Raw genomic sequence first — 27,919 nt, forward strand, 5'->3', positions numbered from 1 at the left:
CTTTATGGAAAAACATACAAAACTGAAAATACTAGAGAACAGGCACAAAAACCTGTTGACTCTCACAGCACATAAGCACTTGAAAATGGATTCAGTCTGCTCCATCTAGACACTGATAAAAATAAGCTGGTTCCTGAGCTAGTCCTCCTTCAGGCAAAATCGTCTCTATCATGCATCTTGGAAATGAAGGGGTTATCTCCTCATGTACTACTTGATAATAGAAAAAATGTAATATTGACTGGTCTGGAGGGCTTTTATTTTTTCTTTATCAGCTGTTAAACACTGAATAAAGTATACCAATGTGTAAAGGTAAGTACAAAAGTCAGTATGAAAAAGTAATCCTTTAGATTTAACTCTAACAGTGACAAAAAACCACAGAGAACAGTGGAAATTTATTTCTGGAAGACCTTGCTCTAACAGAACTGTACCAAAAATCCAGTCGTGATAAATCCAACAATATCCAGTTCTGTAGATAAAGTCTGTGAATGCAGTGCCCGAATGTCGATTTTATATCAGCACATAATTTAAATTCAGCCTTCATCGTCACTGCTGCTCCATGCATCTTCATATGCTTGATTTAAATGTTGTTGAGGCAGAGACTAAAGAAAATATAAATTATCAGTGTTTTTCTTAACTAAAAATACTAAAATCTTAAAAGCACAAAGCTAAAGGCATTTTTTAAAATTACTCTATGTAGACAAACTATTCTGTCTCTCATGAGTACTGGATTATTTTTAACTACCTCTTTGGTCATTCTGCTGATTAGAGACATGATAAATTATGAAAAGAAATAGTCCTCTATTTAATTGCAATTTCAACAAAAAATATCTGGAGGACTGACTGGAATTATTACAAATGTTTGGTATAAAACATATACAAATGGATATTACTACGTTTATTGTGTGCCACTGTTTTAATTTAGGTCTTCATTTCCTCGGCCCAGCATAACTGAGCTAATGTCATGGTTTCAGGAAGCAGTCCTGGCCTTTATCCACATCCAAGATCTATTTCTCACATCAGCCCCACTAGGGTCCAAATAAACAGTTCGTGCAGCTATGCAGTGCACTGAATCACAATGACTTAGGGTAATTTTTTTTATTTACTTCTATTCTGGGTTCAGATTCTGGTTATGCAAGCACTCAAGTGGATGTTTTAACACATGAGAGCAAGCAGGATCAGTTGACAGCAGAACTACTTCTTACAGAGGCGGTGCTCATCTACAGCATTTGCAAACAGCAGCTGTAGCTTAACAGATTTCAAAACAATGGCACATATTACATACTGCCACCATGTCAAATTTAAATGAGCAGTTCTAATCAGAGCTAGGTAAATAATCTTGTTGCTGTGGGTTTGTTTTTATTTTTCAGACTAACAAAAATACAGTTTACTCACATATAAATTCTCAGAGCAAAAATGAATTTCAGATCAAGGGAACACATTTTGGGTTCAGGCACCTAACCTTTGAAACTACCTTTTTTTTTCTTTGCTTAGGCGTAGGGTAGTTTTGAAATAAGTTGTCTTATAAAGCAAAGCAAATGTTACAACAAATTTATGCTTCTTATAATTTTCCCATCCAAAATGGAACAATGCAGAAATTTTAAAAGCGACATTTTTGTATGGTATGGGGCAAAACATTAATATATCCTCATTTTTCAACATTCATAGAGTTTCCTAGACTCTGATTCTGTGAATGGTTTCAGTTCCTTAAAATCTAGAATTTTTTCTACTCAGACTGCTCACTGAAATTTTTATTGCCCAGGTTTAATACCGAGAGAGAGAAAGTACTCTCTTGGAAAACAGTGTTATACATGATCTTCCTGCAACAGACCTGGATATCTTGCCTCAGACATGAAGATAACCTCACTTAGAATGTACTTTATTATATTTCTGCATCAAAAATATTTAGTTATGAAGTGTGACATCCCTAATATGCTTAATGCACAATATATTCTTAAACAATTTAAAATACAATTGTTGGCACCTTTACAATTCCAAAATAGCACAAACTACAGAAAATAGTTTGGAAATAAAGGAAGCTAAAGCAGAAGTTGAAAGACCCATAGCCAAATTAACTACTTTTAACTAAGTAGGAAGCTAGAAGTCTGCAAAAGACTTTACTAGACTATGAAAGAAAATGTTCTCTCAAAACTGTATAATAATTAAAAGATTGCACAGAAACAATAGGTGATTCTGCTTTTAATTAGGAATTGTTACAAATTTTGATGGTGAATCACATACCTCATATTTAAATTCCACACAACAAGCCATAAAAAACTATAGTTCAAATTCCAAAATTCATTACCTTTTCAGAAATATCATCAAGAACTGGCTCTCGTGGAGCTGGTATCCATGCAAGGATATTGCAGTCTTTGCTACCACTATAAAGTTCCTTTAAAAAAACAAGCAGAAATTACTTTTATACAAATTTACAGAATAGTGATATAAGTACAACACTGGGGAGAAAAAAGATATAGAAAATTTATTTAAAAATAAATTCAAGTAGTCAATTTTTAATTTATACTATAGTTTTGATAAACAGTATTTTAAATAATATGCCAAAACAAAATTAATACATTTTTCTTTTCTTTCCCAGACTGCTCACCAAAGTAGCACAATCCACATTTAAATGAGCTTTATTGCTTTTAAATACGTTTTTCTCCTTCCTTCTCTCACATCTCCTGAAAATACACCTATTTTAACAGTTAGTGAACTTAAAAGATTATTTATGGAGAAGTAAAAAAAAAAAAAAGGCAAAAAAGGAAAATATATTTTTATAATTAAAAAAGAGGAACAAACTCAAAAGAATCTAGCAATACACATTAGAAAAGTGCATATGTACAGAACAAAGAAGTATTAAATAAATGTAGTTTCAGTATGCCTAGGAAAGGAAAAAGCAAATAAAGTAGAATTTGAAGCCTGTATCCTGTTGGAAAGGCACAGATAAGAAAGACCAATTTATTATTTTTAATATAAATAACTCTATTTATTATAGTGATGACTAAAGCCTGAGATTCCATTGTACAAGGCACCCTACAAACACATGGAAGCAAACAGTCCCTACACCAAACAGGTGAAAGTCAAATATATCTTAGTTTTCTCTAGTTCTGTATTAAGGAAATACAGACTATCACTTTAACCTGAGGAAATCTTGCTAATAAGAGATACTGCACCATCTTTGCCATAAATTTTGCTCTAATAACACTTGTATTTTCCAAAGTGCTACTTAAATGAACAGACATAAAGATATTTTCATATGCCTTCAATCTTGAATCATCCTCTTGCATAGTATAGGCAATGTCTGAAAACATTTGAGTACTGCTGTGCATCTAAACTGTCTGAGTGAAGCACATAAAGTATTTTCTTTGGTATTTAGGCTAACAGTATGAAACTCTTGGTTCAAGTTGCTGGCTTTTACACTTAAACTAGCAACTCTCTGCATGTGGGCTCATTATTAATACATTGATTCAACATAAGTTCAAAATATTATAAGAGGTCTATCTTTGCAGAAGTCTCCTACATTATGTATAGTTAATTCTAAAACTGCATGAATTATGATGACATTTGGTGCAAAAACTTAATGCTCAATTCCTATAAATACTCATTTATGCGGGTAATCTCACTCAATAGAACTGACATACCCTCTTTTCTAAAACTGGTCCTATGCACAAAATTCTTTATCATAAAACACATGCAAGATTAGAGTTTACAGTTTTAAGACAGAGAACCATGCTGCTTAACTTGCTTAAAAGAAAATATGTTACACCAAGGTATAGGTCAAATTCTACCATAGGACAAAAATTCTATCAGCAGTACACTAGTCGGGCCTTCTGTCTTTGATAGAATAAAGAATATCACTAGAACTCTAAAAGATCTTTCCATGCCAAAATATATCCTCGTGAGCAATGTCATAGCGACATCAGCATACTTCTATTTAATCCTTTTTACCCCTTGGCTCATTTTCTGATCCTGTTATGGCAAGATATTCCGTTAATATCCACTGCATTGAGCAATACTTACAATTAAATATTACAACCTGAAATGGTGACTCACACCTCAAGTCAATCAAAAGAAAAGCTAGTCGCTTCCATGTAGGATTATGGTACAATACAGGAGAGTCACATATATTGCACTACAAACATGCTCCATGCATGTTTACAGTATATTATATAGAAAGACTGTAAATAAAACCTAATTAAACTTTCAGTTAACTTTACTTAATAGCTTACTACTGGATTTACTGAATACCTTTGCAGATGTCACTAGTGCTTTTTAAACAATATGAGAAGCTATAATTTAAAGCAAAATTACTTCCTGTTGCATACCTAATATTTTACGACATGTTATTCCTGCATGATCCTTTACTCGATTTCTTTTTCTGCAAGGGAAATGTAGGTCTTGTTTGTTTACTTAAATTATTCTAAGCACATAATACGGCACAATAGTATCTAGCATATTACATTCAACAGCAAACATCATCTAAGATATTGCACAATGAAGATTCTCTTTTACACCACCCTTGAAATTACTGTCCTCCTATTAAATTAATGCCTCTTATTAGAGGGCCAAATTCTGCAGTTCTTATTACTCAAGCAGACTAACATCTTATTAACTTCACAGAGATATTTATGTAAGAATAGTTTAGGCAAACAATATTAACTGGATTTTATGGTTCTGTTCCCAAGATCAGAAAAGGCTAAACTCACAGCATTCTGTGGAGAGAGCTCCATACCATATCTCAAACATAAAAAGTATTACATAAACATGCTAATTAATTTGGATAAGAACAGATAAAGACTAGTATCATTAGACTGCAAATAGCTAGCTGCTTGGGTATCAGTGATCATATTTGATTATATGGTTCTGAGCAAACAGAAGACACTTCTCACCTCAAATACATAATTGGTGCAAAGTTTAAGTTCTTCTTAGAGCTTATTCTGGTTATGAGGTGAAACAAAGATAGCAATTAAAATACAGTTTATGAACAGAAAAAAACATGAGGGACTGACAACAACCAACATCAATAAGAAATTTTCAACACAGTAAAAAATGTAAGGAAAATCTAAGCACCAGATTTGATGATGGGTAGGACAAAAATCAGTCAGACAGCAGAAAAAGTTTAGAAGACTGTTAAAACGAAGAACACTGAACAGTGACAGAGACTCAATACTAGATGGAAATGGTCAAAACTATGCATAAAAAATGTAGAATTTCCTTCATATGAAGATAGCGCACTTATGTCAAACATGCTAATAAGTAACAAAAACGTTAGAAAACCATCTGCTACACTTTTCAGCACCAAATGCATATCTTACACCAGAGACTTACTTAGAAGAATCATCAATGAAAATTTATGGCTTGCTTAAGTAAATTATGTTTTGACATGTATTTACAAATTACAAAGGTGAAAGTGACCTAATATGCCAATCAGGAAAAAAACAAAACAAACAAACAAAAAAAAGCAGAATGATACAGATACAAATGAATTGACATTTCTTTAGTCCTAAACAAGACAACCGAAAAGGTGATTAAATCATGCAGTTACTGTAGAGTTAAAATACAGGAATATAAACACCAGCCAATACAGTTTATAACAAAGCAGGTTTTGTCAAGCAAAACTAGTAACAAACTAGAAATGTACAGCTGTGAATAACTTTGCAGCATGCTGATTTAATATTGCTTGAGAGAGTAAAATAAAAAAAGTGCCCAAAATATAGGTACCTCAGAAAAATAATTTACCTGCAAAATCATAATTTCTGTTGGAATTATATGAAGACAGATGAATGCACTTAATCGTCTCAAGACAGAATGAGCTATTTGGAAGTACATGTGTGAACACAGTCAAAATAATAGTACCACTACCTTTGGTGTTGATACACTGACTTATACCAATGTTACTCCATCAGAGTAACTATTTAATACAACTGAAAGCAGAGCATTTACAGAAAAATAAAATCCAGTCACACTTCTAGAATGTAGAACTGAACTCTGGAAAAGGGTGATTCTGAAAGAAAATTAGGAATCACAACAGAAAAATAAATGAAGTTGTTGACATCCATAAACCTACAGATATAGTGACAGATGAATTTTTTGTGTGCATACACACACACACACACGAGTGATCCTTTACTATGGATCTTAGAAGCCAAGGTAGAGACACTACATGTAAAACAAGTAAAAAATGTTTCACAGTGAGATTTAATTAGCCTTAGCTCTTCAGTTTATCAAAAAGAATACCAAAGATGACTTTATATAAACATACTAGAACTTCTGTTGAGAACCTATTCTTGGAAACACAAAGGGCTTTTCAAGAACAGTCTGGAAAAAATCTACTTTAGCTACAATGTGAATATTCCAGCTTTCAGTAGATGTAGAATTGCACTGCCTATTCATACCAGAACTGCCTTCCAGGCCTAATAAGGCTTATTAGCTTGCAATCTGTTGCGTATTCATAACTTTCAGTGAAGTCTGTCTCAGTGATACAGCAATGTTCAGTCAAAGTTATTTCACTCAAAGCAGAAGCTACCAGATTCACTTCTATGGTGCATTGTATGAGAGGTCACGAAAAGGTATCTGCATGCCCTTTTCCCCTCAGATATTTCTGCCTGATATTCAGAAACAAAAGGCGAGGAAGGAGGAGGTAGAACATGAAGTACAATCCTTAACATGTGAGGGCAACTATGTAATGGCCTGAAAATCCATAGTAACATCCACTCTGCTCTTGCCACAACACATACCATATGAACAATCTGTTCTAAAGTATGTCACAACAAATTAAGCTTTTTTATCCTTAAGTCTTTTGCTGCAAGAGAAAAATATACCATAGGTGGAAAAGAAAAGAAAGAAGGCTGCCAAGCACTATGAGTTCCTGTGATGCTAAGGTATTTCTCAGGTGAAATGTTCTCAGATTAATTTAAGAATATCATCATGTTCTCAATACTTTATCCAAAGTATAACTACAGGCATTTGAGCAAGAACTTTAGAGCCTTCTCAGTACTGACAGCAATACTAATGCACTTCACATCCTTTCTTACTGTGATTAGTCTTAGGTATCTCTGAGAAAGACAAATACCTCTTCTTCAGTCTTACAGAAAACAGGCAAAAGCCTTTATGCATATTTATTAGTGAGTATGTATGCCAAAAAATTACTAGAAGTATATTGAGAAGTTACATATGTGAGACAAACTGAATAGTGGAAGGAAGCTAAACCAGAAAAGGCCATCCCAAGAATTTCACCAAACTTTTCTTGCATGACATGCAAGCCACAGAACTCTCTCTTATGTCATGATCTTTGATTAAAGCACATCCCTGAAAAGTTAATGCTTTTATAGTGCAAATTGTACAGCAGTCTGCATAAATATTGCAGTTTGTCTGGAATACTGGTCTTATTTTACTTACCTGAAAATGAGGTTGAAATACACAGCAGTTGACAGTACTATAATGCCCTCTAAGCACAGTTATCAATTCTCCTGTGAAAACTGTATAAACAGCAATGGTACTTCCATATGGTACAAAGGCAAATTCTGGATTACAGCCACAAGAGATGGCAAATTTGAGTCCTTTCCAACTTTCATTACAGATTTTCCCATAGTTCACCTGTAAAATGAAGGATTACACAGTTAGCTATTAAGTAAAACCACAGGAAATTATATTAAAATGTCAATTTTATTTCATCCTTAATACTCAATAAAATTAATTTTGAGTTATGTTTGTATAACTCCTGATATTTCACATTACAGATGTCTATCAAGAGAATCATTTTTGTGTTCATTCAAGATCACTCTTCTTAATATCAACTTTAAGAAATGGAAAGAAAGTTATGTCTAAAAATCAGCAGTTCCACACTAAGAAATACAATTTGCACAGGCTGTTCCATGCCAGATCTACATCGAACACCTAAACTCTCACTGAAATTAGACATGGTTGAGGAACTACCACCTATCATGGTTTAGGAATGGTATTCTCCAATTTAGCAGTCCTGCTAAAACCATGCCACAGCTCACTCCCCCTCACCTGCCTCCAATTGAAAGCATGAAGGGCAGAGATCACGGGTTGAGATAAGAACAATTTACTGGAAACAGCAATAAGAAAACAAACTCTAACAGCAACAATATTAATAACACAAGGTATAGGACAAGGAAACAATTTACACATAAAATAAAACAATACTGGACTGTTTCACCCACCACAGTCTCTCCCTCAGAAGGAACACCCTTCTCAGAAGAGAAAGAGTAAGCCCCCTGCCTCTGTCAGTTATGTGGGGTGGTATTGAATAACATTTGGGGTGTTGGCCACGCCTCCTCCTGATGATCTGTGCTGAAGCCAGGACTTTATCCACCCCTTATTCTATACCACCTATGATTCTATATATGCCCGGATGCTATACCTTCCCACTATATACATATACATTTTTATATAAAGACACACAACCACAGGTATCATTTCTGTGGTCAATGGCCATCCTTCCAAGATGTCTGTTGAGTTCACTTAGACCACGACTATGAGTTCCATCCATCCTAGAGGTCTTCCAGGGCAGGAAGGCTGGTGTGCTGTCAACTGGTGGCAAGCTGGATCAGAAGCTCACGACTGGGGTATCTGGAGTAACCCATATTCATTGTCCATGGCATTTATGGCATACAGTGGCAGTATAATTCAGCAAAAATTCCAGCCTGGTTTTTTTAGAACAAGTAAACCTATGACACAAGTAAAAACATAACTGAAGTTCCTTGAAAACTTACTAATGTGTTTTCTCCAGTGGAGCTGTTCCAGAGTCTCATCCGATCATCTGTACCAATGGTTAACAGATGAAGTCCATCACTGGTATAGCATAAACCATTAACTCTCCCATTGTGAGCAGTATTTGCTGTCAGGAAAAAGAGCTGGTTCAGGTTTCTAGAGAAGAATTACTGCTTTGTATACATTTTTAGTTCAACGCAGAGCACTAGAAGTGCTGTTTAAATGGTAACATTCAGTAAATTAATAATTTAACTTCTAGTTTATAAAAACATCTGGCTGGCCAACAGCCACCAGTAGTGTTCCTCAGGGTGCAATTCAAGGGCCAGTTCTGTTCAATCTGTCATCGAGTGGTTGATGCTCTCAACCTGTACTGTTTAAGAAGCATTTGGACAATGCCCTTAACAACATGCTGTAGCTTCTGGTCAGCCCTAAAGTGGTCAGGCAGCTGATGATCATCATAGGTCCTTTCCAACTGAATATCCTATTCTATATTGTTCATGGAGTACTACAAATTAATTTCATTGAGTTTACCCTGCAGTACTGCACATTAAGTATGCTAAAATCCAACTCTGTGCTACCACAGCAAATCTAAATATGGCATCCATGAACTAACTCACTGAAAAACAGAGGAAGTATCTCTACATTGTACTACACTACCTAATTTAGACATACTTCTTAGGTAAAAGTGTTATCAGCTTTAAAATTTTTTTTAAAAATCCTATTAGCTTCATTTGGTTTAGTTAATATATATTTTAATAAATCAGACATCCTAGTCTATGTGATTAATATTAGATTGCCAAAAAATCATCTTGAACCTGTCAGACAGAAATAAAGTTGAAAAGAAAGATGTGTTCAAAAAGTCAACACATTATTCAAAGGAATGTATAAAATGGCACTAATTATCTTTGGAGTTACAAAGAATTTTGGTTTTTGTTAAGCAAAATTTGTTCTTTTTTGACAAAGTTTTAGCTTTCTTTAGACCATTTTCATCTCAGTAATTTCTTGAATTTCAATGAAATTTAAAATAGTCAAAACCAAACATCTATATTACCATATTACAAATGACATAATAGAGAGAGTGGCTATTAAAACAGATACTCACTGCTATTTCATATCCTCTAACCACACATTTTGGAAAATTAGTTTGACTTTACAGACATTTTCATGAATTTTTCTACATGCAATTTAAATTGCACACAATAAGTCAGACTGAGCGGTAGGTTTAATCACTGATTTATGCTAAACAAATCCCTTTGTTCAGAGGTATAATACAGAGTTTCTCCATTGTGTTCAATTCCAAATACTACGTATTTCTATCTCAGAATAGCAACTGTTTAAGTACTTTTTTGGACTGTCAAAATGAAATTTATTTTGTCCAGAACTGGCCACAATTCATGAGGTTTGGGGTTTTTTTCAGTTTCAGAAATGTGACTTAAAAATACATAAAAATGTTAATGCTGTAGTCAATTACAGCTAATACAAGGCATCATTATGCATTTGATTGTACTAAGATTTAATTCAACCTCCTGTAAAATGAATACAATCATAACTTTACACTCTGTTGTAGGCTTTGGGTATAAAAGGAATAGAACTGATTTATGACACCACATATGAGAAAATATTCTAAAGGCTTATATAGGAAGCAAGACTAATTTAAACAGGAAAAGGAACGCACTTTTGTGGGTTTGTTTGTCTTGTCTTTGTTTTCAAAAGAAGATAACTACCGTAACATCTTATGAAGTATGAAGTGATTGTTGTTTATATAAAACCTAATCTACAGCATGAATGAATTCTTTCACCGACAATACAGATAACAAAATTTCCCATTTTAGGGGGGAAACCATTTAGAACAGATATACCACTATTGTCAAGGAGATCCCTCCAAAAAAGATCCCTACCACAAACACTGTCTCTATAACAGAAATAACTGAAGGGCCTGTGTTACGTAGTAGGTAACAAATGGATTACCACTACTCACTTCGCTAGTCTTAGTATTCAATATATTTATGAAATATAAGAATGATTCTAGTTACATATGCATTGCCACTAGTTATATTCTGTATTACCTGCCTCAGAAGACGCCTTGGACTTTTCCCCATTGTGCTGATCAAGTGTACTCAGACACCCAGAAGCTCTCCTCACATCCCACAGTTTTACTCTACCATCAGCACTAAGAAAAATAGATTTGAAAACATAACGTTAACTAAGTGCACCTTTCTTCAGTAACTGTCTTCTGTCAACCCACCTGGCCCAGCAACTATTCTGAACCACTCATCATGCGGGCACATTCAAGTCAACAGAATTTCATTAAAATTTTTTAAGACAGATTTCAGACATTCATTTACATGCATGAATAAGTATAGCTGTTACACTATCAGCACCTAAGAGTGAATCTTCATCTGTAATACAGTACATTTGCCTCTTTGTCTACAACATAACACCCTTGCACACATACACAGACGAGGAATAAACTTGCTAATTCTTCTGTTGATTAAACTGCAGCTACAGACTCCAGCATTATTTGTAATGGTTGTCTGACAACTCGGGGCTCCTGCTATCATAGATCTATCATGCGACTGGTACAGAAGCTGTCTACAAGCAACTTTTCATCTGCTAAAACAAAACAACCAACCAATCAAAAACCCCAAAGTCACCACGCTATCACACTCTGTTAAAACATTTTCCAACTTTGTTGAGCCTTGCAGAAGCCTGGCTTTAGAAACAAAAGGTTTGCAACAATGGTATCAACTTATCCAAATTTCACTCTAAACTTATAAAACAGCCATTTTTCTCTGCAATTCAAAAGAGAAAAACATGGCAACTAAAAAAATGAGAAATGTCACATTATAATCAAAAGATAACACACACAAAAGCTATAGGAAGGTCAGAGGATTTTTCACATTAAAAATAAAATTTTTAATGGACAGAAAATAAAAAAGGTCCAGGAGTATCAACATACAATCCATATTCAATGAATTACTGCAGCTTGGAAAGTTACTACCCATCAGCTAAGCTACCTGAGTTATGCTCTTTGACATGATTGAGTATGATTAACCAGGATTTTAATTTAAGCTAAACATGTTTTACTTTGTTATAAAACAGATTAGCAACACACACACTACTAAATAGTAAGAAGTAAGTATCTCAATAATGTTTTATCATTTTCCTGTACCTGTAAATACAAACTTCCTATAAAATAAGCATCACTCATACAGCTCTTTAGGTTTTGTTTTTCTATGGAAGAGCTACATAGGTAAAAGTTAGTGATGAAGATTAACTCCAAAAGTGCATTAGAATTCTAAAAAATGTTCATAAACACATAAAATTTTACTGACAAACATTTAAGTGATTTCAAGAGTTCAGCAACATCCCTACCTTCCTGTTGCCAAAACATATTCGTGACGTGGGGACCAAGACACTGCCAATACTTCTTGCCTGTGACCTAAAAATTATATGAAAAAGGTTTTACATATCATTTTATGTACATAAGAAAAAGTAAAAGCAAATATTTAGTTCTACAGGACACATCAAGTCAGAACAATAATCTGAAGTAACATAAATTTGAATTTTGTGAAACGATATAATTTTGTGATAGAAATTACTTCTCTTTGCTCTTCTTGCTTGAAGAAGAATGCAGTGAGCTGAAAGTGATGGAGTATTACACGTGTATAACTTTTGATAATAAAGATGGTTTTACAGTTACAGCCACTGAGCTTACTTCTATTAACTTTTGTACAGCACTGGTGTTATCACACACAGAAGGAACTTTACATTTCTTTTTCTTCAAATCCTTTAAAAATGTTCAGTAAAAGCTATATTTACCCTATGTACTTACATTTAAAACTTTACTCATCCTCAAATACTCTTCTCTTGAATTTATGGTCTGAAGTATTAAGATACCCATGAAGCTGGGGAAGGGTCTGGAGCACAGGTCTTATGAGGAGCAGCTGAGGGAGCTGGGGATGTTTATCCTGGAGAAAAGTAGGCTATGGGGATATATTATTGCTCCCTACAACTGTCTGAAAGGAGGTTGTAGTCAAGTGGGGGTCAGTCTCCCAAGTAACATGCAACAGGATGAGAGAAAGTGGCCCTATGTTGCACTACTGGAGGTTTAGATTGGATACTAAAATTACAGCAAAAGCAGGTTTCCCAAGGCAGTGGTTGAGTCATTAACCCAGGGATATGTAAAAGATGTGTAGATGTGGTACCTACAGAAATAATCTAGGGAGGGACTTGGCAGTGCTGAGTTAACAGTTGGACTCAATGATCTGAAAGGTCCTTTCCTATATATATATACACATATATATATATTCACATACACATCCACTTCAAAATTTGGAAAGTTTTAAAAATGTTAAATAAATACAGACAACAGGAGGTGTAAATTGTCCTAAATGGAGAGACTGCAATCAGGCTTCATGTAGTAATAGAAACACATTGTTGAAAAATAAACTAAATCATACAAATACATTTCTGCTAGTGCAGTTTAGAGCTATGTGAACCACCTTGCCCCTCCTACATCTTCTAATAGGTGGATTTCCATTACCTAAATTAATCAAAGGGCTATGATGACCAGGATCATAGAAAAAATCTTCATGATACAGGTACTACAGGGTACACTTGGAAGGTTCAAGGCAGACACATTTACTTGGATCCATTATTACACTACAGCCATGCATTTTGCTCCATTTCAGCTGCTAGAGTTAGTCTACATGAAAATTCATACCTATCTTCAAGACACTACTGACTGCTTCAAGTTCTGTAAAGAATTATTAGGTTATGCTAATAGGAGGACATATTCTCCCTCCACTTATTTGTCCAATATTGCACTTGAGCTAAGTGTACCAGGCTGTGTACAATGACACAGAGCTTGTGCCTGGAAAGCACTAACTCTTGTGTTAAATTATGAAGCCCTGATGAAACCCAACTGAATGTCTAGAGAACTGTTTTTGTCATTGCACTCTCTGGTGCTCTTGGTTCTAGAAACAGAACATGAGAAGCCTACTGTGGCCAATTCAGTTCATAAGAGCTTAATGGCTTAAGCTCTACATCACATGAAACCACCTAGGCTGATTTTAGACTTGAGCTGGCCAGTGAAGAAATAAAGCTGCATTTGCACATTGCTGTGTCTGACCTAATGTTTCTCTACAGCTTCTAGATCAGCTTCTAGATCAGATCTTACCCCGCTGGTTAGAAGCATGAAGATTTACCTTGTAATTGCCTTCATGTGAGCACATGTATACATACTCATACTCTGAAAAGTACACACTAGAGAAGAGACACCAAAGGCACATTCTTCTTAAGTGCCAAAAGTAAAGGATTATGGAACAATAAACCCCTATATTTAACTGAATTAAGAATATGCAAAGGATTAGATATCACCCTTCTACAGAAAGCAGTATCTTGCCTATTCTAGAGAAACCAGAAACTTCTAAATAAAGACATTCAAATGCCTCATAGGATATATTTTTTAAAATAGTTGTTGGGGGGTTTGTGTGTGTGTGTGTGAGTGTGTGTTTAGGTGTGGGGTTTCTTTTTTTTATGACAGGGTGGGAGTTTTGGTTGTTTTAGTTGTTCTTTGAGTTTCTTGTAAACAGCCCCCCATAAACCCTCAAATCAATGAATACACTTAAACATGTAATAAATAATAATAACTACTGATTAGATCATGAAAATGCCCAAACATCTGTAGTAACTGCTCATTGATTAATATTTATATTCTCCAATTTATTAGCACTAGAAAATACCCAGAAGAACCTTTTGCCACTGTGTAACTTTCACAACTGGTTATAAATAAATTAGTCATGTTACTGACAAAGAATACATTGTATACAGTGTTTCTTTACAGGACTTGTTTTACTCAAAGTAGTTATTGTTTAACATTTATGTTTCAGACTAAGAAGTACCCTGCAGTATGTGAGAACTGGATCCAGACTTCAAGTCACAGAGCTGTACTTTGGGGCTTTTGGTACCAACTGTAACAAGAGAAACAAAGACAGTTAAAAAAAACCCCAGCATTTGAGAGAATAACAACAACAAAAAACTTAGCAATGGCAAATAGAAGAAAAATGCTAACTGCGTAACAGTTCATTCAGTCAGAGTCAATGCATTCTATTAATAGATTTACATTTTTAGTCCAAGTAAATTTACCATGTAACAAAAAAAATTTAGAAACTGGGGGTAAACAGGGCAATATTTAGGAAACTTAAAAATATCTGCTCAAATATTTTGTTGCTAAGCATAGCTTACATGCATACATGTAAGCAATATACATCTATTTACACAATTTACTATGTTTGGACCTAATAAACCTCAAATGCTAGCTTAGGTAATGAAAGGTAATCTAATTATAACTAAGAGTTTTTATCAGGTAGGAGAATTGACTGATGCATTATTTCAGAAGAACAAATATGATATTCTCATTGACATCATCCAACGAATGGATACTATTTTATTTAACCAATGAACTTACGTCTTATGAAGACTTAATTTATGTAAAAATAAAATAGGGTAGGTAAAAAAACCCTGAATATTACTGAATATTACTTGCTTGTTACTATAAACCCAAAATATGTAAGACACTTCTTACAAACAAATACATACCTGCTATTAAACAATGCTGTGTAGCAACTGGAGACATGTGATGGCTATAGACTGTTCCCTCAAAGTAAAATATATCTGCAGGCTGATAATAAAAAGATTAAACTAATGACAGTGCAAGTATGTTATCAGAATGTAAATGCTCATCATTTTTCAAGTACAAATAAGCTACAAATAAGACTAATAAAAATACTACTATTTACATAGTAATAATAATTCTCCAAGTTGGAAACCAGATCATGCAAGTGCCGCACAGCAAGTCTGTTTGCAAAACTAGGACAACTCTAGAGCTCAAAGATGACCAAAAAGAAAGACCAAGAAAATTGGCTAATAAGAAGCATGAATGGAAAACATTACAATTATCAAAAATTAACAAAGTTAGCAAGCAAACAAGAAGGTTATAATGTAGCTTCAATTCCTAAAAAATTTACACCCTTATCATATAAAATTATTAGCTACCTTGTACGTGTTTAAAATAATGAAATATAATATTTACTTCAATAAACTTCAATGTTTACTTTAATAATTACAATTGCTTTCAGGTAAACTGCTGTTGTTGTCTCATTCTAAAATACTATATATGAAAAATCTCTTAAAACTTGTCTGTATTTTCAAAAATATCATTTCGTGGTAGAACAGGTCATTCAATAACCTTCATGTGAACACTGTCTTTTAAGGGATGCTCACAGAACTACCTGGAAAGCGAACTGTTCATAAGAAGATAAAGCAACTGCTAATGTAGCTTCACATCTCACAAAAAAAAAAACAAATGAACAAACAAAAAACCCAAAAGAGGTAAAAATTTGTTTTCTATGGTGTCCCTAGGATGACAAACCTTATTTTTTTTAAATTCTTTCATTATGTGTGAAACAACAGTCAAACAGAATCAGTGTAAATTCATTAATACATTCGCACAGGAAACAGGACAAACTGCAGTCATGAATCCATGGTTCAACAAGAGATGTGAGGCAAAGCAACATGAATTCCTACATAATCAGTTTACTTTAATAATGCCAGTTACATTGGTTAGCATTTTCTTAATGGTTTCTCTCATTCTCCAACAATTTCTAGAAATGCTGTCCATACTGCTTACAACAGCAGAATTCTGGACCTTATGATCCTGAATGCCAAAACCACCAGTCCTTCAAAACCAGTATTTAGGTGCCGGTTGCTAAAAATAACTCACCCTGCTGTACGTTCCATTACACTTAACTAACAATCCTCAAGAATGAACTTCACACTACACCTTGGTGGGCAAGTTTACACAGCAAAATATCAACTAGCTGTATTCCTGATCACAACAAAAGCAGAGAGACTGTGCCATGGGTTCCAACCTCTCTTACAGTTTAGACATTCAGATCTTCAGACAGGGAGAGGCACACACCAGGGTATATGTGAATGCCGGAATCATATCACCCTTCTGCTGCACCCACAGTTCTAACAATAGGCTGGTTTTCATCCTTCTGGATGCCTGCTCCTGTTCACCTCTGGGAAAACTGCAGATGTGAAATGAATAACACATACACAAAGAAGCTTGCAAGCTGCAGAAACTCTCTTACTTGTAAAGTGTTTGTATCCCATATTTTTAAGGTTTTATCAAATGAGCTGGATGTAAACATGCCAGTGTCACGAGGATACCACTGGACTGTCTCCACACTGTATTTATGTACATCAGGATGGCTCCTAAAATCAAAGAAAATATTCCAATTGGTTAGTCTTAATAAGCATCTTGTAATTGTCTTGGTATTCAATGACAAATAGAAAACATTGTTTAAATATGAGGGGTTTTTAATTTGTCCTGAAGTTTTCAAGAAGAACTAGGGGTTTTTTTGGCTTGATTTTCAATCAACTAATATCAATTTCTTTGAAGAGTCCTGATTTCAAGAAACTACAGATCATTATCTTTTCAAAATATGGTATCTGTAGCATATCTCAAGTTAAGACACTCAGTTTGAAGCACAAAAGACACTAATGTCTTTTGAAATGTTTCAAATTGCAATGTTTACAGTTCTAATCTTAGACATGATAGCCTAACACTACAAATCATTTATACTTCTGGAAGACTCCGGAGAAATGGATCCAAGAAATAGATCTACTAAAAAATACAGTTCAAAAATTTCATTATTATTAGTGAATAATTACAGCTACATAGTTATTGGCAATTCATGTATGCTGAAGTCACCAGAAAGCAGTAGACTAAGTTACTGAGAGTCATTTATACTTGCATTTAGAAGAGACAGAGGAAGAACAATAGGAAACTTTCAGCTAAACTATGGATAGTTACAGAATGCAATATAATTAATAATACATTAAGCTTGGTAGGAAGAAAGGACAGTAGAGCAAATCTTGACAGCTCCAGGATATAGACTGAACTGACCAGGCTCTGAATAATATATGTAATTTCTACACCTGGTAGACCACTAATATCTGAGCTGTATTCACATGGATCCAGCTTCAGGGCCCGAAATCATGCTCCCAGACCCAGAATTACCATGTTGCTGTGGGTTAACCCTAGGCACCTACACACCACCACAGCTATTTGCTCACTCTACCCCTCTGCAGTGAGGCGAAGGAAAGCATCCAAATGGTGAAGGTAAGAAAAGCTGTAGATTGAGATAAACACATTTTAATACATAAAAGGAAACAAATCAAAACAAACTCCATCCCCCCAAAAAAACCCAAAAAACCCAAAAAAAACCAAAAAACCCCCAAACAAACAAGTGATGCAAGAACAATCCTTCATCATAGGCTGACTAATGACCTTTCAAATCCTGAGCAATGGCAACCCAGGGCCTCCTCTTTTTCCCCCCCAGTTTTATTACTGCACATGACATAGTACAGTATGGAATATCAATATCTCTCTGGTCAAGTTGGGTCAGGTGTCTCAGCTGTGTTTCCTCACAGCCTACTGTCCACCCCCAGCCTCCTCACTGAAGGAGTAGAATGAAGAATGTCGAATGCCTTGACACTACCAAGCACTGTTCGGCACTAGCTGAACATCAGTATGTTATCAAGACTGGCCACAAGTCTGAAATACAGTACCATACAAACTACTACGAAGAAAATGAACTACATCCCAGCTAAACGCAGTATAATATGAGAAAATAGTTCAGCCAGCTCCAGCTGCAGCTAGTGAAGGGCTCACAAGATTTCCTCACTTCTGCTCTTATCTTTGCATTTTTCTCTCAAATGTCCTGGCCTCCAAAGCAGTAACTATTGCAGGGGTATCATTGTGTAAACAGAGATGTAGATTTTTGGTATTGTGAAAAGACGGCTGGGATAAAATTAGAGGAATGTTATATTCACATCCTAACAGAAGTTATAATGACACATGAATTCTAGGGTGAAATGCAGTTGCTGCATAGTATGGAATGAGGCATGCAGGCCCAAAACTTATTCCAGGATGATTCCCATGAATGAAATCTACAACCTTAAGCACCTGCTAAGAGGGCTGAAACAGAGAGTGGAGCAGAGTGAAGACATTGTGAACAGGGTCTGTTGAAATCCTTGAAGGGAGGGGAACTCGATGGTACTTTCCAGCTGATAAAATGCATTGCACCTGTCAACCAAGGGAGACAGATGTCCTCCTGCTGAGTCAGCAACTGTGGCAAAATTGCTCTCCTTTGATGAACATGGTTCATTGTAATCTAATTATAATACTAATGCACATCTACATCCCAAATTTGCCTGTCTCCAAGATACAACCACCCCTCACTGACCATGCACTCTATATTTTATTAGCTGTATCTTTAAGAGCAAACTTAAGAGAATTTTACACCACTCAGTAACAAAGACATGTCACTCAAGCTCCATCTAAACATAAAGAAATAGTATAAGAGTAGGTCAAGAATGGGGAAAAGTTGGGGAAGACTGTTGTAGCTTCAGGAATCAGTGAACGGGCTGAACCTGTCTTCACCCTCAGAGGGACACCTATTGGGTAAGAACTGTACTCTATGTGCACTGAATACTTTTATTGGGTTTAGAGCTTGTCTGTGTATTGCTTTGAATATGACTTTGCAGTCAGGTACAATCATCAGCAATCCTTGAATCTTAATCTGACATCATTTTATATTAATTGTGTTATCCCATAAACTGTTCGTGAGTCCTTCACAGGTGCTGGCAGTTGCTGGCTGTGGATAACTCGGATAAAGTGGGCACTGCCCTTGGTGTGTGACCTTGAACAAGTCAGTTGAACTGCCCTTCGATCCAGCAGCACTGTTCAGTGAAGGGTCCCCATAACAGGGCATTGACAGATTGACTGGGCACAAGGGTCTCCATTTTCCTGGGACAATGACAGACTAATCAAACGCTAGGGTCAAGGAAATATCCCCTTTTCACATGGTATTTATAGACCTGATTTCAGCTCAACTAATACACCTTCCTGCTCACTTGGGTTGCTAGAAAGCACAAAAGACATCTTAAAACTGAGTTAGCCTGAAGCCAGACTTGACAATACTAAGCAAGAGCTACTGAGTACTGTTGAGTAAGTTTCATGACTCCTGCATTGTTCATTTTTGAGGCATATCCTAGAATGGCCTGCTGTCCTGGCAGAGTGCTATAAATCACCAGATTTTGGGCATTTATTCTTCAGGGAAGTATACTGATTTTGTCTGGGGTAGAAGTAATTTTCTTCACAGTGGCTAGTATGGGATATGTTTTGGATTTGTGTTGAACACAGTGCTGATATTATAGAGATGTTTTTGTTACTACTGAGCAGGTGTCCTAGTTAGGACAGCTGGGACCAGTTCATCACTGGATGGGTGTAACCCAAAACTGTGTATTCTATAGCCTTCCATGCCATTTCCCAGAAACTGGTATCAATGAACCATTTACACTATCTGCACATAGAGCCTGACTCCTCAGGCTATAAACTAGGTGTTAAGAGGCCTGCAAGATAGGAGGGTGCTCTTGTCCTCACGCCCATTGAGGAACTCCTCGCCCTGAGGGAGGTACTGGGCATTCCTGCCTGAACTGGAGGATATCTAATCTTGGAGTCTTGGGACCTTTTTAACCACTCATGGGATCCAGAGGAAGACTGCAGATCACCACTCTCAATCAAACTGCAACCACCACTCTCAACCAGACTGCAACCACCACTTTTGACCGGACTGCAATCACCACTCTTGACCAGGCTGCAACAGCACTCTCACCAACAGGTTTTTCCCCTCTCCTTTTCCTTTGGACTCAGGGGGCCCAAAGAACACCATTCTGTTCATGTCCAAGGGTGCTGGGTTATATATTTGGGTTTTGTGGGTTAAAACCAATTGTTTGTCTGTATAATTGTACTTATTGTATTATTTTATTAAATTGTTATTCTGACTTATAATCTCTCTTTTGAGCTGAGTTCATTTCCCCTGCTGGTTTACCTTTAAACCAGCACAGCAGGACTTACACAGAGCCAAGGCCTTTTCTGCTTTTCATACTGTCATGCTGGTGAGGGGGCTGAGAATGCATGGGAGGTTGGAAAGGGATACAGCCAGGACAGGTGACGCAGACTGACCAAAGGGATATTCCAGACCATATAACATCATGCTCAGTATACAAAGCTGGGGGGAAGAAGGGGAGAATACAGTTGGAATTCTGGCATTTGTCTTCCTGAGTAATATGTGATGGGGCCTTGCTCTCCTGGAGATGGTTGAACACCTGCCTGCCCATGGGAAGTGATGACTTAATTCCTTGTTTTGCTTTGCTTGCATGTGCAGCTTTTGCTTTTCCTATTAACCTGTCTTCATCTCAACCCATGGGTCTTCTAACTTTTGATTCTTCTGATTTGCTCCCTGATCCCACTTGGTAGGCAAGTAAGCAAGAAGCTGAGTGGTACTTGGTTGCTGGCTGGAGTTGAACCATGACAGAGTCAAGCTAAATATCTTCAGTACCTGCAGAGCCAGGAAACCAAGCCTGATTCAGAGTGAACTTACTCCTGGAGAGCCATTTGTATGCACCATGCAGAAAAACCTAAACCCATGGAACTAATTATCCTGGTACAATAACTGGTAAGTGTACAACACTGGGCTGTGTTCAACACTGTAGCTGAACAATCAATTCTTCCATAATCCACAGGGCTAAGGAATGAACTAAAAAACTCTTGAGTAGCTCTGCAGGAATTACCTTTGATCTGGTCAAGCTTAGTAGTGGCTACATGCCAGTTTCATGTGTCAGGGCTGTACATTATTTGCAGTTCATTCCACATGCAGTATTTTCACCTATTACTCAGAATATCCCAAACTTTTCTACCAAACACAAACACAGAATTAGTTCTATGTATAGTATGATCACTGCCATTCATTCTTCCTAGGCAGGTTTTGAGTAAAGAGACTACCTTAAAGATAAGCATTATATATATATCATCTAGAAGCTGGTACTGTTTGGTTATTCTCAAATGCCAGTTTTTATCACAGGACAGCATGGACTACACAAAACCAGGTGAAGCTCTCAGTGCTGACTCCCAGAAGAGCAAGGAAAACTATTTTTTATGGTTTTTTTTTTAAATAGTGGCCCTACAGTCTAGATGAGAAACACTGGGTAAGTTCCAGCCTACCACCAGGAATTATCACTTCTGATGTTCTAAAACTACTGGACCCTCATCAAGCCTGGTTTAGAGTCTATTCAGAAACAGCTTCAAAGGACCTCTACCAAGAGCTTATTCTTTAAGCAACTTTGAGACCAGAGTTGTGTTGTGCCCTGTAAGACAGGTAAACATCTACAACACATCAGCACTATATGCTTCAAAGATAGGAGCCGGATAATCAGATGAAAAGTGTTTCTTATCAGTAATGAGAAACTCATTTATGATGTCGGAACTCTGCTTGAATAATATTCCAAATATCTGAAGGTATATATAATCTGCAGCTATTTAGTTACAGTAAGTATTTAAAATATATTAGGAAGCTATATGAATTCTAGGAACAAATTAGGCAAGAAACCTACTAAGGTTATTTAAGCAATAATAATCCTAAGTCTACCATTTAGAACAGTCTCACACAAATCTGACTGTAAGTCAGTAGTAAGACTCATGCCTCAACTGACAGGAAATAAAAGATGCAGCTATGCAAATTAACACCTACTCAGGAAACAGACTACCAACTAACCATGCTCATAAACAGAATCTTCAAGAATGGAATATTTCTACTGATCTAACTGAAGTCAGTGTTGGCATGACTTTAGCACAGATTTTACAATGGCATCCTGGCCTGTATCAGGAACACCGTGGCCAGCAGGTCCAAGGAAGTGATTCTTGCCCTGTACTCAGCGCTGGTGAGGCCACACCTTGAGTACTGTGTCCAGTTCTGGGCCCCTCAGTTCAGGAAGGATATTGAGGTGCTGGAGCAGGTCCAGAGGAGAGCAACTAGGCTGGTGAAGGGACTCGAGCACAAGTCCTATGAGGAGAGGCTGAGGGAGTTGGGGCTGTTCAGCCTGGAGAAGAGAAGGCTCAGGGGAGACCTCATCACTCTGTACAACTCCCTGAAAGGAGGTTGTAGCCAGGTGGGAGTTGGCCTCTTTTCCAAGTTGCTGATAGGCAACTATCAGTAAGACAAGAGGGCATGGTCTCAAGTTGTGCCAGGGGAGGTTTAGGTTAGATATTAGAAAGAATTTCTTTACAGAGAGGGTGGTCAGACATTGGAATGGGCTGCCCAGGGAAGTAGTGGATTCTCCATCCCCGGAGGTTTTTAAAAAGAGACTGGATGTGGCACTTAGTGCCATGGCCTAGTAACCTCAGAGGTGGACTTGATGATCTCGGAGGTCCCTTCCAACCCGGCTGATTCTATAATTCTATGATTCTATGACAGCTTTTATGTTGTGTCCTCTTAGAATGAATTTCTTCGGTTTGCTGCATCTGTTTCAGAAATCGTTTCAGTTTTGAGAGTTGGGGATGTATAGTCACTACATGTTCTTAATTACAATTTAAAATAATTTTGTGCAAGAAGTCCCAGCCACAAACACATGCAGCTGACTTGCAGTAGATTCTGTCCCAACTCATCTGTTTTGATGCATGTTCTATTAGCCTTTTTCCTTCTTATGGTCCAAAATACCATTACAGAATTTTATTGTAACAAATCTGTTCTGCTCTTGTATATTTGGCTCATGAAGCTCTTAGACCTCAATTAATTTCTAGACTGGGAAAAAATAAGGGGAAAATATAGCTACTAATCTTTAACACAGTAGGATATATCTTACTGTCTCGAAGTTCCAACTTACTAGATAATCCTAAAATCCAAATACAGGGAAAAACCAGATTTTGCTAAAAGACTTTATGGCCATAATGGAAAAATTTATACTGCCTGCAGAGAAAGTCTGACAAATCAATAAAGGCTTTGACTCTTTATAAAGATTACACACAGCATGGCAGTACCCTGTTCTTTAGAAAAATATGCCCCATTTTTTTAATAACACATCTGTCTTTGTTTGAACATGCTCTTAAGAAGTTCTATATAAATTACTGCTGTGCCTGGTGAACAACCAGATGAACTTAAAATAGCTGCAACCAGGGAGAGAGGAAATAAAATCAATAATTGCAAATAGGTGTTAGATCTTTTTTCCAATCAGATGAACAGGGTTATGCAGATAATCTTCCTTCTGCTTAAAAGCATATTTATTCAAATATATATATTATATATATTTGGGGGATAAAAGGAATATTTCTAAAACAGTATCAAAACCTTTTTCTCATAGTTACTGGCATAGAGTCACTGTGATAGTTTTTACTCTAGGCCTTCCTGGAGACCAGCTTGTAACCAGGAGGGAACTAGGGGAGTGCCCAAGGAAGTATTCCATGCTATTCCTTTACGTAAGCTGAGGTATAAATAAAGGTGACCAGAGGGACCTCACTCTCTTCTTTTCCGGTGAGGTTCAAGAACAGTAGATCCCTACGTGGTCTTGCTTATCTGAAGTTGAGGCCTACAGTGACTGCTGTTGTCTGCCGCTGCAGGAGGGGAGAGTGCTGGGCCACGGTCTGGCTGTCCTGCTTTTCTCAAGGGAAGTGGTGAGATTGTGCCAGTTCTTTATTTTGCTGGTTACTGAGTTTTTAGATTTTGCATACCTGTTTTGTTTCTGTCCCTTTTTGTTTGTCCTTTTTCCCTTCTCCCTTCCCTCTTCCCTTTTAGGAAGCTATTTGGGGTTTCTGGGGTTATATGTATATAGTATTCTCACTGTATATATCTGTTTTATACGAAAAATATATATCTTTTGCTATAGCTTTGGCTGTTTGGTTTTCTTCTTCCCTCTCTGGGAAGCAGGCTCTGTTGTTGAGTTTTGGAGATTTGGCAGCAAGCCAGCTCAAAACTTGCACAGTCACCAAATTTTGACATGAAACAATAACAGAACTCAGAGGTAAGGAACTGTGAGCTAGAAGAGAGTTTGGTTGGTTTTTTCCTCACCTATCTTTTTCTAGTGTTAAAATGTGATTAGAGTACTAGCTCCGACTTCTTTTTGTGCAGTCTACAGCAACATGACTCTCTTACTTTAGTTCCCATATAAGTAAAATTTATATTCTCCCTTTTAACTTTTGAACTGCTCTAGATCTGCTCAAACAATACCGCAGAGTCATTGTACATATATTGTAACTATTAGAGTAGACAAATCAAGAAGAAACAATTAGCTTCTGCTACTTAGTAAATCACATAAATCCCCACAAACTTTCTTGCTTTTTTTTTTGCATTTCAAAAAACATAAGTCATCACACTAGCCTTCAAAGACTTCTGGTACTATTTTCTACATTCTTTCTATCCTAGAAATAAGAACACACATTAATTTGCAAGTTCAATCCTAGCCACACAAGAGCTATAGTATGAACTTTTAATATAATTTTGGAATACTTACTTTCCCACAGAGAAAAGTGCTTTACAGGTGTAACTTGGTTTTCTGGTCAAGTTTTCAAGGTCATAAAGTACAATAACACCATCTGATTCACCAGATAACATGCTGAAAAGTGTTAATAAAGCACAAAGTTACAAAATTCATGATCTCAATATGCTCAGTATAACCGAGTGTTCAACAAGAAAATAAATCCATAGTACCAAAACACAATGAAGTACTCATATACGTTTTTACCAACTAAAGTATATACTTACTATCTTCCCTCAACAGGCTCAATATCAAGTGTGTTGATACCACTCTCATGTATTCTTTCCACATCTCTGTCTTTATTTAATTCCAGACTTAGAACCCTAAAACCAACAAAAACAAAAAATAATAAAAAAAAAAACCAGAGATATGAACAACAAGAACAGAATTATTGAATGTTACTATGCAGCTCTGAACAGCTAAAACTGTAGTTTTGCCCTTTTCAATTTATCTAACCCATCCTTGTAACATTTTTGCAAAACTACATGACATAGGGATGGAAATAAGTCTTGTGAAGTTGGCAGAAAAAAAAATACTTGTATGTTTGGAAGGTAAGAGAGAAATAAATACGTAAAATAGCAAAACTGCATTTGGGGTCAACATAGGAAACAAAACCAGATGCAGTTTGAAAACTTTGGGCAACAGAAGCATTCAGATGCCTTCTATTCACAACAAATATTAGTTACTTTGAAGTTTCATTATGTAACATTCTTTCAAGCTTCATCCTACTTGGAACTACAGACACCTAGCAGACAAACTCATCTGGTTTATCAAGTTTATCAAGTTTTCCTTTAATGAACCAAAGTTTGTGTGTTACATTTTCTGAAACAAAATAAATAAAAACTAGGCTACCCACATGATGAAGCTTCCAAGACAAACTCTTCTGAATTGCAATTAGTAACTTGTATTTTTAAATATGCTAATATGTTACATGGTCAAAATAAGAGATTCTGCTTCCTTAAACCATACTACCTGATATAAAATTTAGCCTTACAAGATGATCAGAGCTTTGTACGGCACCATTTTGTCAAAAGCACGAACAAGAACAAAGTAATTAAGTAGGTAACTGAAAAGCTGTGAGGCAGAGTGATCCTACTTAAGATCAACTGGCAAAAATCCTGATGTGAGAACCTTAGACTGTTACAGGCAGGTCCCCAAAGCAGCAAGTTATTTAAGGTCTTTTAACAGACGTGAAATATAATTATGGAAGAATTCACTTAGAATAAGAATTTTGACATATACAAGATACCTAGTTTAAAACCTTTGAGCTCCAGATTGAATTTTAGTGAAGCAAGAAATGCCCCTGCGGAACTATTTTAAAACATATTACTTTAAAATGCAGCTATAAATAAAATCCACTGAAGACTACAGCTGTTTTTTATGTCAAACATTCTTAACACTGAATGCTACATAAGCACTGGGGGCACAAAAAGGATGTAACCATATTGTCACAATGCTCGCTGAAAGGAGTTTCCCGAATCACGAAAATTCATTTCAATTTAAAACATTCTTTTTACAATGATACAGCCCCCAAAACCATAAGTCACAAGCACAAATCCTTACAATGAAGTCCCGTGAGCGACTGAACTGACGCAGGCTTTACTGGATTTGCCTTGAAACACAGCTGCAAAACTGATTCTCATTCTGACGTTGAAGAAATATTATCACCTTATAATCCATGAATATTAATAAGCCTGTCTACGCAGCCACCACTTCCCACAGAAGCTGCTGGGAACCCAATAAAAGCCGTGCATCTGAATCTCCTGCAATCAACCAACAGGCCGGGTTTGGGAAGAGGGCAGACGACCCGATGCGGGCGCAGAGCACTACATACACCTCGTCTCTCCACAGCCGCGAGCGGATCGAGCCCCCGGTGGAACTGCCCAGGAGGCGACACCGCGGTGCGGGGATGAGACGCTGGGCACCGCAGTGCTCTCATGCCATGGCTGAGACACACGCACGACACCGCAAACCCACGGACGCTCCGAAACGCGGCCGGCGGGGCGCGGGGAGCCGCTGCCGGAGCCGCCGCCGAGGCGGCTCGCGGCTCCTCCACCCCGGCTCCCCGCGCAACCCCTACTCGGGCCGGTCAAGGCTCCCCGGCAGGGCGGAGCCAGTCGCTGCCGCTCCGGTGCCCCCCGCGTAGCGCCTCCCGCCCCGCCCCGCCGCGGTACCTGCGGGTGCGCTCGGCCCGGCGCAGCCGCGCGGGATCGTCCAACCCAAGCTGGCGAGCGGACAGCAGCCCCAACATGGCGGGAGCACCGCCCCACGCCCCGCCGCGCAGCCGTCTTGGGCCGGCCTGCGCCAATGGCGAGCGGCGTTGGTGGAGCGCCCGCTGCTCATAGGCGGGAGCGGGGTAGGGTTGGGGGTGGAAGCGCTCGACAGGGACGGGATAGATGAGGGCTGTGTGTCCCTGAGTGTGTGTCCGACGCCGCAGCCTCGGCCAGAGGTATCCTGAGATGAGCCTCGCCTGGCGGGCGCTCCGCGCCTTGCGGCTCCGGCTCTTGGGCCCCGCCAAGGAGCTGGTGGGCACCGACCAGTTCGGCAACAAATATTACCGGGTGCCCAAGCACGAGACCCGCGCAGGTAAACAACGGCGGCAGGCGCGGGGGGGCCGCGTCCCGCGGTCCGTGTCCTGCTCAGCGCTGTGCGCGGCGGCTTCGCGGCGGTTGACGGAAACAAAATAGCGGGTGCTGAATGAAGGGAAGGGAAAGGAAGTGAGGGAAGGACGGGCCCGTCCCGTGCT

The 27,919-nt window shown here is 37.5% G+C and overlaps 2 protein-coding genes across 4 annotated transcripts in view; one reads left to right on the forward strand and one right to left on the reverse strand.

The window, feature by feature from the left end:
• Positions 1-229: 229 nt before the first annotated feature.
• On the reverse strand, positions 230-27,564 carry ERCC8 (ERCC excision repair 8, CSA ubiquitin ligase complex subunit). Of its 3 annotated transcripts, none has more exons than XM_017811210.1 (12): positions 27,348-27,564; positions 25,401-25,496; positions 25,150-25,251; positions 16,893-17,016; positions 15,337-15,418; positions 14,640-14,708; positions 12,109-12,175; positions 10,800-10,903; positions 8,736-8,860; positions 7,396-7,593; positions 2,303-2,389; positions 230-599 (listed from the first exon to the last, which is right to left on the reverse strand). In XM_017811210.1, exons 1-12 carry the CDS (start codon positions 27,422-27,424, stop codon positions 531-533), a joined length of 1,200 nt encoding a protein of 399 aa, XP_017666699.1. In that variant the 5' UTR covers positions 27,425-27,564; the 3' UTR covers positions 230-530. The 3 variants fall into 3 exon arrangements, with proteins under 3 accessions (XP_017666699.1, XP_017666700.1, XP_017666698.1); XM_017811211.1 differs by lacking the exon at positions 27,348-27,564 and adding an exon at positions 27,008-27,155; XM_017811209.1 differs by lacking the exon at positions 27,348-27,564 and adding an exon at positions 26,737-26,982.
• NDUFAF2 (NADH:ubiquinone oxidoreductase complex assembly factor 2) overlaps positions 27,552-27,919 on the forward strand; it is a 54,236-nt gene continuing 53,868 nt past the window's right edge. The window contains exon 1 of the mRNA XM_017811213.1: positions 27,552-27,759. Coding sequence (XP_017666702.1) covers positions 27,633-27,759 — 127 coding nt within the window. The 5' untranslated portion in view covers positions 27,552-27,632. The remainder of the gene's footprint in view (positions 27,760-27,919) is intronic.

The sequence above is a fragment of the Lepidothrix coronata genome, unplaced genomic scaffold (genome assembly GCF_001604755.1).
Source record: "Lepidothrix coronata isolate B3197 unplaced genomic scaffold, Lepidothrix_coronata-1.0 Scaffold31, whole genome shotgun sequence".
Classification (NCBI taxonomy): Eukaryota; Metazoa; Chordata; class Aves; order Passeriformes; family Pipridae; genus Lepidothrix; species Lepidothrix coronata.

Coding starts and splice junctions, on each gene's coding strand:
- ERCC8 (XM_017811209.1), bottom strand. CDS start 26,816: ATGAGAATCAGTTTTGCAGCTGTGTTTCAAGGCAAATCCAGTAAAGCC. Junction 15,419..16,892: donor GGGATACAAACACTTTACAA/GTAAGAGAGTTT, acceptor TTTTATTATCAG/CCTGCAGATATATTTTACTT. Junction 600..2,302: donor TTGATGATATTTCTGAAAAG/GTAATGAATTTT, acceptor TATTTTCTTTAG/TCTCTGCCTCAACAACATTT.